Source organism: Scophthalmus maximus, chromosome 11, assembly GCF_022379125.1.
Source record: "Scophthalmus maximus strain ysfricsl-2021 chromosome 11, ASM2237912v1, whole genome shotgun sequence".
Classification (NCBI taxonomy): domain Eukaryota; kingdom Metazoa; phylum Chordata; class Actinopteri; order Pleuronectiformes; family Scophthalmidae; genus Scophthalmus; species Scophthalmus maximus.
Window position 1 is genome coordinate 13641271 of NC_061525.1, and position 11713 is coordinate 13652983.

General features: G+C 43.5%; 1 protein-coding gene across 2 annotated transcripts; it reads right to left on the reverse strand.

Annotated features, from left to right (window-relative positions):
- Positions 1-640: 640 nt before the first annotated feature.
- Positions 641-11657, reverse strand: fxyd6 (FXYD domain containing ion transport regulator 6). Of its 2 annotated transcripts, XM_035623082.2 has the most exons (8): positions 11447-11657; positions 5719-5772; positions 4701-4724; positions 3186-3221; positions 2988-3062; positions 2616-2652; positions 2444-2493; positions 641-1868 (listed from the first exon to the last, which is right to left on the reverse strand). In XM_035623082.2, the coding sequence occupies exons 2-8, from the start codon at positions 5765-5767 to the stop codon at positions 1831-1833; spliced, it is 309 nt and encodes a 102-aa protein (XP_035478975.1). In that variant the 5' UTR covers positions 5768-5772; positions 11447-11657; the 3' UTR covers positions 641-1830. The 2 variants fall into 2 exon arrangements, with proteins under 2 accessions (XP_035478975.1, XP_035478976.1); XM_035623083.2 differs by lacking the exon at positions 4701-4724.
- Between the last annotated feature and the right edge of the window lie 56 nt (positions 11658-11713).

An 11713-nucleotide genomic window follows, 5' to 3' on the forward strand; every position in this document is an offset into this window, starting at 1 on the left:
CCCATACTTTTTAAAGTAAACACTGGTTTATAAAAATTCAAAGAGGCTACTCACCTGAGGTGCTGAAGGCTCTGTCCAGGTGTTAGCGCCTGTGTGTGTGTGAGAGAGTGTGTGTACGGCCCCGTCTCTGTCTGGGGCAGGTGCAGATAAAACTCCCACCACACAGATCCAGCCTCTAAGATACATGTGCACACGCACATACACACAAACACACACACACACACACACACGCACGCACACACACACACACACGCGCGCACACACACACACACACACACACACGCACACACACACACGCACACGCACACACACACACACACACACACACACACACACACACACACACACCACCTCACCACGCACATTTCAGTCCGGCCGGTCAGTTACATATTTACCGTCTCATAAATATTGTACTCTGATGCCAATAAAGCAAAGTTCTTCAGACCTTTAGAATCAGAGCAGGAACCTGTTTCCTGATAGTTTCATGGCCTCAGGAGCAGCTCATAACCTTGATTGACATTGAAAGGACATAACTCGACTCATTTCAAGTGCTGTTGGAGGGTGGCTTGTGAAATCTTTCTTGGCTAAACCTGAAGAGAATTCTGAAAAAAACGAAAACTTAAAATCACAAAAAAAATAATACTTTTCTTTTGTATGTTCAGACATACTTTCATTTATTTATGCCAAAAGAACAACGATTTGCTACACAACAATTCGGCACGTGTGTGAATGAACATAGCATGTACTTGTACAGCAGTCGTCTTCAAAACAAGTATGCTCACAACTAAGATTGGTGAAAGCCCGACTTGACAGGAGACCATTCATTTGTTCTCTCACTGTGATTTGTCTTACATTAGGCAACTACTAATGAAGTCACATAAACAGTAAAATGTTTTTTTCACCTCTCTCTGTACTGTACATGTGATGGTTCAAAGCATCATGACATTAGAGAGACTCACTTAGCAACTTGATACACACATAAAACAAACAGACCCTGGCTTCACAGATTTGTGGCACTAGTGACTGTGTATTGGGAAACTAATCATAGTTTGCTGGAGACTAAAGTTAATCCTAGCGGAGCCAGTGGCGCAGTGGAGGTGTGGAGAAGACGGCAGTGAGACAGCTGATGCAGGAGCTTCCTCTACGAGAGCCGACAAAACACTGCAGTGGAAGAGCTCATGCAGATTTTGAAAAACCATTCCTGTGCCCAGTCCGAGAGCGGTGGGAGTTGAGATTGTCTCATATAAGGCTCATCACATTTACATGTAGAGAAACACATGCACAACATTTATCTGTATACCTTATTCATAAATGATCTGTACTTATATATACTGTATACTTATATATGTGTACTGTATATATGGATATAAGTTGTTATATAAATGTGACACACATCAGCCGGGACAACTGACAAAATTGACAAAGTATTAATGAAAAGCAAATTGCCAAATGCCAAAACCTAAAAGGCAATGGATTTACAGAACAAAGTACAGCGACCATACAACATTCAAAATTCTTGAAGGGTTTAAAGGACAATCTTAAGTCGAAGGTGCTACGGGCTAAGACAAAGAACTGGACTGTCACATAAAGGCACAGGGACGGACAAGAGAACTGAGGGACTGGCACGGTCACGACAGAGCACAACAGGCTTAATCTTTGTCTTTAGGGCACAAGATGAACGTATGTATATATATTACACCTCTAAACATATGCCTCCCCTCTTACCCTGTCATATAACCAGTTGTAATAATCACCACTGTTTTTAGTAGCTTAATATCAAATAAAACTGATCGTCATTTTCAGAAGGCAGTCTGGTCCCGTGGCGGTGCTTCAGTTCTCTGCCGGAGTCTCTTTGGCAGCCGCTGCAGCTGAAAGACGACGAGAACGAGGGATTTAGATGAACTTTAAAAGTCATTTCTTCTTAAATGTGTCAGTCCTTTCTCCTTTACTCACCCATCCACACCATTGTTTAAATTGCGTTCACCAACTCTTTAACTCAAAATCGAACCCAGGAATTAAATAACAACACAAATATAGACGCTATTAAAAAAATAATCACGTACTTGGTTGTTTCTGATGCCAACAGTGCAATCTCAGATGTGGAGAGATTTTAAAACAGTCAATGCTTGAAACTTCATTAATGTTACGGAAGCCTAATTATGACAACAATGTGATGAAAAAATGAACTTCCTATTACAGTTCCACAAGCCTTTACCGGGTGATTTAAAAAAAAAATAATTCTGTTTTGAAGTAATTGCAACACGAAATGGGGTTACGTTTGAAGTCAAATCTATTTGTTATCAAAGTGTATGCTCTCTCTTTCTGTCTCACATACACAGTTCAACTTGTGTGAGAATAGCCCCCTCCGCCCCTGTGCTGAGAGTGAAACTACATTATGGATGGATGTCAGGAGGTAAGTCAGAGGTTAAATTGTATATCTTACCCTTGGAGACAATCAGGTTCTGCTCCTGTGCCTCCTCATCTCCAGGGGCCCTGAAGAGAATATCCACATGTCGTCATAGTAGCCAAATTATATAGGATGACCAAATGGCTCATACAAAACCAAATCATTGTTTTTTTGGTTCGTTTTTCATCAATCAGAGACACTGACATACCTGGGCTTCTGGTTGATGCTGCAGCGGCACCGCCGGCCTGGAAAAATAAGAAATCGTTAGCTGTGCTGACCAGAGGTCTAAGTAGAGAAGTGTGTTTTCTCTGTCATCACTGCTTAAAGTGACTCATTGATACATGATAGCTAAAATATAATTAATAAGTCAAACTAAACTGTATGAAAACAATCAGGTGTAGTAACACACTGCGGAAAATCCAATAAGGATTCATTAATTTATTATCAATTATTTTCAATTTGATTGTAACACTTGATTACACTGAGTTCATGTACACATTATATAATGACACAGACATACACACACACAAACACACACACACACACACACACATACACACATGTGCAGAGGTCAACTTACTGAGGATGAGGAGAATGCCCAGTGTGAACAGCACCACGGCAAATGCCAATCCCCCGATCCTGAGACTCTCATAGTCTACCAAAGTTTATGACAAAATGCACAAAGGAGCATAAGAAATTTAAATATATGTCATCAAAAATGTTTATGTGTAGAGGGATGTCTTGACAATGCCAGAAACGACAATTTTTTTTAACTTACCATAAATGAATGGGTTTTCATCTTTCTCCTTGACATCTGTAAAATATAACAGCAAACGAACATTTAGAACCAAGGTGTTCACATTTTAAAAGTGCTGTTCAAAGTTATCATACAAGCCCACCACCATGTGGGGGAGCAGCATGCTATCCGTCTTTTTCAGAATTGCCACTTGGAGGCGCCAAATTTGCAAATCCTTAACCTCAGCACCTTCATTAACTATAACAACTTTTTCCATATCATAGTTTGAATGTGCATATATTGCAGAAAGCACACAAATGTATTAAAGAACACAATCTTTGCACATAAAACCATGAAATATTTCTCTACAGAGTAAGAAAAGTTCCAAATCGATTCTCCCCCCATTCTTCAATTCAAAGGAGTAGATGCGGATTGGAGGAAAGGCCGGTTCTCTAGATTAATGGGCGCATAGACCTAGTGGTTGCTGGCACTTTAACCTTCTTCCTTTTGGAACTTGTATTTTTACTCTTCTCTTCTTTTCACTTTACCTTTGGCTTTTATTGAGGTTATCCTTTTTTTCTTTTGGTCCTTCAATGTTTTTCGTAACTCTTCTCCTTTCTGAGTTTACCTGTTCCAGACTGGTGTTCCTACGTAAGTACTTGAGTGCGCCTCACTTGAATAATATTTAGAAATTTTGTCATACGGCCAGTGATTACTTTCTAGATTATTCAGTAAGTCTAGAAGAGGACAGTGAGTCCAAGTCAATACGGACCTAGAAACCAGCTGAGGCTTGTGAGGAATATCCTCAGCCTTATTTCCGCTCCATCGACCATGGTAGGAGAAAACCAGATAACCTTAGAAGCCCTGATATCTGGAGCCTCATTTCTTGGCAACTGCTGCGTCCCGGTTCTCATCACCAAGTTGGGACAGCCACACGTTGAATCAGCACCAGCTGAAAGGGATTCAGCGCTGAGACAGGCTGGGAAACTTCAATTCTGCTGTCTCTTATAAGGGTTGATGTTGGAAAGTGATTTTCTGCCCTCCTTTTTGAAATTCTGAACCCCATGCTTCATTTCACTGGCGCCAAACTGAGTGATCGGTTAATTTTGTCATTCAAATATAAGTCATTCATCTGTTGGACTCTTGTGTTACTTATTAGTAACCCTTTTATTCAGTTGCTTCTGGACTTTTTGTTATGGATAAACATCCTACTGTTGAGGTTGTTCACAGCGGAGAGAGAGAGAGAGATCCCTGTATCGAGAGCTCACTTCTTCTAAATATAAGACCGATGAAACTGGTTTGTCTGTTTTGTGTTACACATACAAATGTTAACCAGTCTCGTCTCTTTAGCATTGATTTCCCTCTATAAAAGTCCCTCTCTAATCAACACACTGTTGGGGCCTGGTAATTCTTGGACTGAATCCATACATCTGCCGCTGTTCACTGTGGCGGGGCAATCCATGAGGGTGTGATCTGATCTGGAAACCCAACAGAGAACCTCTCTCCGTGTGGCTGCCGGGACCGACGTGTTACAGCGATTACACGGAGGCTACTCACCCTGTGCACCGGGGTCTGCCACAGCTGAGAGGCAGCGACGAGGGGAGGTGGGTTGAGTCAGACGGTGAAGGGGAAAAGAGGAGAAAGGAAAAAAGGAAATCAAGAAGTAGACCGTGAGAGTATGAATGTATGTACTGTAATACTCTGGGGGGGTTGTGTGTGAATCTCTCTGTTCATCATCTATGTTTTACCCGACACGGGATTCAGGTGTCATGAAAACATTTGCAGCACTGCGCCACATCATGTGTTTGCAGTGTGCGACCGTGTGAGCATGTCTACATGTCTTGCTTTTAATCATACACTGTAAACAGACCTCACGCACGCAGTCAGTGACACATCCAGTCTGTGAAACCCACGCGCAAAGCCCCACAGAAGTAATTGATGTTTTTCCCACTAGCCCACACGCACACAGAGTGCCTCTTGACAGTGACATCCACTGCCTGTTCCACACTGCCTCCCTATGGACAATAAGTGTGTGTGCGTGTGCATTCCGTGTGAGGGGTTAGGGTACAGGTTGGGGTTACACACTTAGTTGTGTAACTATGGTTTTGGTTAGGGTAAAGGGCTTGGGTCCGGACATGTTCCAGAGTTTGACGTTCACGTATGACGAACGCAGACGGAAACTGTCCGGGTCACGTTCACACCGACAGGACAATCCGCAGAACATTCTGTGTTATCTGGGTGGAGCAGCCGGAGGCAGGACCAGATGATAATTCCTCTGCGCAAAGCAGTTTTTTTTTGTTTTGTTTACAGTCATCAACACGCCCACTCACTCGCTGTGAATTTTTCTAAAAATGGTTGCTGCCGTAATCTCACATTGGCTCACTCGAACATTCGCCGGAGATTTGACTGGAGGGGCAGGCAGGAAAACGTTTGTGCGGGAAAACGTTTGCGGACATTTGCGTTCTCACATACAGCCCCTCCGGACAATTTCAGGAAGATGTCTGGACTTCAGTGCACGTCTGAAAGCCGCTTATGTCTGTGTGTGTTTTTCTGGAGTGGGCGGGGGGGCACTTACCAGCTACGCAAACCAGGAGTGAAGAGAGGAAGAGCAAAATAGTTTCCATGGCAACTGTTGATATAGAGTAATAAAAAGAGGGAGGGTGAGAGAGAATGAAGAAAAAACAGAAGAGACAACAGTGAGCGAGCTGCACTAGTCCACCACACACACACGGCCCTTCGGTTTGGGACAATAACAATGAAAACACATGCACATACCGTTTTTATACGTTACACAGAGCACACGGCGTAAGTGGACATACTTAGTACATTCATAGTGATGGATGTCTGAAAGTGGAATCACATCGCAGAACGCTGACTCCGTCCAGACCCTTGGAGTTTGACTGATATGTAAAAGGCCTGTGGATGTGGTTTGTATCTGATATAATGATCCATGTTCAGAGCCTGCACACATCGTCTCTTTTCCTGGCAGAGATTACTCCTGCCTCCCTGTGGACATCACACGACCTTGACCTATTTTCATGTAGGGTTTGATGACTTTTCCTTCCCAGCCTGTATTTTACTGAAGAAAGCGAGACAGTTCATTGTAGAAATATCAGACCTTTCCCACGGAACAACACAGGTAACGACACACCAGCTGACGCTACCCCACCTACACTGCGATACAGACTTCCGAGACGTGTGACTCACACAACCACCAGGAGGACATTTGTGGCTTGCCATGAAGCATTTGGTATGCCTGTAGCACCTTTGTCTTGTTTAAATCAATATGGTACTCTTTTAAATATAGATTTACCAACATAATGTTCACAGTCGACAGAAAATGTTCAAGAGGAACATGGTTTGGGCAGGATGAGCAAATGTCTAGGTCATCACATTTATAAAACTCCCACAAAGACAGATATGGAAATTTCAATTAAATGACGGTCAGCGCACTTTCACTGCAGACCTTGTGGCAACAACAAATAATGAATCAATATTTCCAAGTTGTCTAATTCCACATCAAATTCTTCAAGTGGTAATGGGCTATGCATAGGTATTCAGAGACCATCGAACAAATGAACGGAGTGTGTTGAGAGTAATGTATCAGTACAGAAGAACACAAAGGGACTAACAAGATTTGACAGCAATGCATTTGAAGAAGCTCCAAAGCTCCACAGTGAAGTTACAGAGTGACAAGTCCAGAGCACAATATGTGTGATCTACATGGAAGCATCTGTCTCGGGCCTTTTACGAGTCCTGACATCTGTCTGTCTGTCTTAAGTTGTATCATTGGAACAGGGTGTAGTGCACTTTGATGAACGGACTCCATTATGGCCATTAGCAGAGGTACCGACTGCAGCCTTCCCGCCCAGTTGCTATTTGTACATTGGCGAGGCCTATATTCGATTTGTGAGCCCTCATACAGATCGGAGCAGCACACTGCAACTACCAGGACATGTCTGCAATAATGTGACACAAGATGACAACTGCAGAAACAGAAGGCCTACGGCATCCATTAAACTAATGGCATCCGCCCTTAAAACGAAAATCAACCCTGTGACCTTGGGTAGAAAAAATAGGATTTTGTTTAATGGGCTATGTCCTGCAAGAATATTCTGACTTGAATACAACATTGTCATTTCTGTGAAATTTCTACCTTTAATTAACACATTCTTAATTATTTAGAATCTCTCTTTTGGTGCTCTTCTCCATATGCGTGTGTACACATTAATTTAACATTTGTGAATACTAGAGAAAAGTTCATTTCAGTTCCTGCAACAAAGCCAAGACAGGGACCAATGATGGTCCATTCAGAGTTGCAATTTTTCAGTCCATTTAAAACCAAACCCAGATGTGAATGATGAGATACGACAACACAGTCTTCGGAGGCATGTCTGTCACATCTGCACATGTTGAAAGAGACATTGCATCGGAGGTGATGATCCACATCTGTCGACAGACTGTACATCACATAAAAGCTGTTCCAGCTCGAGGACAGCAGGCAGGAAGAGTATTCATTCTAAGTCTCCTTTTTAAAATATGAATTACGAAACAACTTGATGTCACTGGCTTCAACCTGTTTGGAGTCTAAAACATTGTAATTTGTCTCCGACAGGGCATTCAGTCAGTGCGAACAGTCGATAAATGGGTCATCCCTGTTCGGTCTATCAAACACTACGCTTAATTGAATTAATTCAGAATTTAGAGTTTCAGGTTTCACTGACGGACTCATGCCCTCCCACGCAAATTTGACCGTTGCATTTTGTTTGAATTTTGCACACAGCGACAGTGAAGCCATGAATACACATCTTTTGGTCTACACCTTTGGCAGTCCCTAAGCTTCGTGGAAGTGCTCGTCATCCATGTGTGACACCTTGTCGGACACGGTCTACCTTGACCTCTTCCTTTCTCTTCTAAAACGACCTCCTCATTTTTCAATCGTCACATCCCACCTGACCGGTGCTAAAAAACCTCTGCATGTCAGAGAGGGTGAAAATGACATTTAAGTCAACAGATGTGGACAGCTGCTAGGTCTTTCTATTACTGTTCTAAACAAGAAACAACAAGTGTTCAACCACAAGTAAGACGTTGAATTGAAATGTACTCGTGCATGAGGCATCTACTTTGCCGATTTGCCAAATGTTCCTAAATGACGTCTTCTGATCATCCTCTGGCACTATATTTGGCAAGAGTGATATGGAATCATGCACTGGCAGTGTAAAGATATGGTCTATCAGTGAGGGACCATTAGACAGGCAGAAAGTTGGAGGGAAAGATGAAGCTGCTGGTGGATAAGACACTTGTTAATAGCACAGACGTGACAGTAAGTGGTTGAGGTTAACTAACCCTTTGGACAACCTCCACTGATTCTGAAGGATATCTGATAGTCTGGGGTTTAAGGCCTATCTATCAGTGAGACTCAAAACACTATGGATGCCATTTAAACAACAACACCTATCCCTTTTTTTAATGGGCAAGATGTCTGTAGAATACTCACCTGTGCTTCCCTCCCCTCTCTCCGAGACATTTACTACACCCACCTATAGCTCTCACAGAGCAACCGCCCAACCTATATCCTCACACTTCATTCTCCTGGTGTCGGAGAAAAAGATACTGGAGCCCCCGAGCCAATTGCTCCAGACAGGCTTACAGTTTTGTCCGTCAGGCTGTAAGGATGCTGGACTCTCTCCCCTCTGCCACGAAAATGTCTGGACTAACTCATCCATTCCTCCTCCTACATATCCAACAGGAGAAGGCAAAACTGCTATTTATACAAAAGGCACGCACATACACACACACGCACACGCACACGCACACACACACACACACGCACAAGCACACGCACACGCACACACACACACACACGCACAAGCACACGCACACGCACACACACACACACACGCACACGCACACGCACACACACACACACAAGCCACTAACCTGTTTTTGCACTAGACTATATGTATTATTATATTTATTATATATAGTTTTGTTGTTGTTGTATCTGTTCCTTATTTGCTAGTTGATCAGTGTTCCTTGTTTGTTTTCTTTTTTTGAGAAATTGACCCTGTTGTAACCAAGCAGGGGAAAATGATGAGAGCTCAGTAAAGAATGTGGCTTTTGTTTGGGTTGCAATATGAATCTACTTTGAGGGGCGAGTATTTTTAACCGTTAGTGGGTCAGTGTCACATACTGTGAGAAACCTTTAGGGTATTTGGCAGCATGGTAGTGCCCTGTGTAACGGAGCAAGCAGTTATTCAACACCAGCCTTTCAATTTCTTGGCACCTGAGCATTTTCCTCTTCATATTTCTTCAACGTACACTGTACTATTGTTTAGCAATATCAAGTTCCAGAGCCAGGCCCCTAATTAGAGAGGACCTACAGGAAAAGGGAAGGCAGGGTGACTGTGTCTCTTTGGGGAGGACAAGGAAATAGCAGGGAAGGAGGCAAGTGGAAGTCAGGAAGACGGTGAGGATGGTGGGAAGGCAGATTACGACAGACGTTGTTCGGCAGGAGGATACAGGCGAATAGCATGTGGACGAGACACTGTCTGAGTAAAGAGCACAGGGGAAGGACAGTCTGTTTTATGATTCCAGTATAAAATACACAGAGCATTAGAAAGGTCGGAAGATGTGCTGAGGCAAATGTGATGAGGGCGACGAAGAAGCAGACAATCAAAGACAAAGCGAGTCGAAGCAACAGCGGCCATGAGATGATGAGGTAGGGCAGCCGAGTGCATAACCATCAGCAAGACGCGAAAAATAACAATCTCACCTTTAACATCAGCTATCTGGCAAATATATGTGACTCAAAAGAACGTTTGTTTGGTGTGACATGAATCTTTGCAACACGATCAGCTACAATGATTCATTTCCAAAAATGTTACCAGTGAATTATGGAAGGGGTAGAAAAGGTTATTTAAGAAAGACTAATCTAAATCAGAATAATTGAGTGTGCACACATTGTATGTGTTTTCTATGAGACTGCACACACCAACCTGTCTGTGTCCTGAGTGTGCTCAGGATCCTTTCCAGGATGAAGTGGCAAAATGAAATGTATATATATATAGACGTTTTGCTGTTTTATTTTCTGATCGCCGTTAAACCCTGAAATATTGCTTCACCTATCTGTGTGTCTGAGAGATTGTTGCATATTTGTCTTCATGTGCAAGGTATTGAGCATTAGGTGAAAAGATTGTGCGATAGTTTTGGTTTGGTGATCAATGACCCTGACGCTTCTTTATACAATAATTCATTTAAATTTGAATGGAATACTTACATCCCTTCGTCAATTAACACAGGGCAGAAATAATAGGTCAGGCCACATGTCTCCATAACCTTTTGTGGGGGGGGGGGGGGAAACAAGTTATATCTAGCTATCATAATGATGTTAAATCACCATGGCTACGATGTGCGTCGTTCCATAGTGTCCAGTTATCTCTATGGTAACTGCCTCCATCTGAAAAGGAATGGGGGGGGGGGGGGAGATATGATGGGCTCACACGAGAACACAAGGACGCACATCAACAGGGGGAAAGGGGTGTGGCACGAAGCTCTACGGTCAGAATTAGTCCGTTAGAATTCAGTCCGACTCTGAGATAAATCGCCACGCATCCATTCACTGAAACATCGTCTCGAGGGGACAGCGATGGCAGACCCAGCTGCACAACAAAGACCGACCGGTCACCTCTCCATCCATCGCACAGACACGGTCGCCGCGACGCGCCGCAGCCGCCGAGGCATCGGCGACGTCCGCGCATTGATCCACCTGTGCGTCCCGCGGCCGAGCCGCCGTGCGCCTGGTGATTCTTCCATTTCAGTGGAAAGGCAACAGGCCGTTCGCAATACAGGCAGCGACACCGCTCACGACATCTGACGTGAGCGGCCCACGGGCAGAGAAAGGGAACGGGCCACGTTGGTTTGCAGGCGTTTGGGCCACATTTGCAAAATGTTAGTGGAGGACATTGAGCGGCGCCAGTGGACACACCCTGATCCTTTATTAGAGCAGATGATTGAATGAACAGTAATCCGAGCAAGTTCATGAAAGCAAATGTAGCGGTGCGTAAACATGTCAACCAGCACACACGTTGGCGGAAAATCACTTCGCGCGATTCAGTTACAATTTGTAATCACTCGATTTATTTCAATTGCACTTAAAAGAATCCTCTGAAAAGAACATGTTGCTCAATTTTGCGTTCGCTTTCAATCCATCTAATGAACCCCCGAGAGTAACCCCCCCCCCCAAAAAAATAACAATACAAATATGAACATCCAACACATTAGATGTGCTCCTAACAACTTACCTCTCGTTTTCCCAGCGGACCGTTTGGCCAACAAACTGTTATCCACCCACAAAACAAAACAAAAAAATCAATCAGCTTGTCTCACAAGGCTTTTGTTCCGAATATTCTCATTTGTCAATATGTGCACACGACTCGCATCTACTTGTCCCGGAAAAATAGATGTGATGTGTAACCGAGCGACTCCTGGAGACAGTTTAGTGTGTGCGTTAAACCCTTTCTCTCTCTCTCTCACTCTCTCTCTCTCTCTCTCTCTCTCTCTCTCTCTCT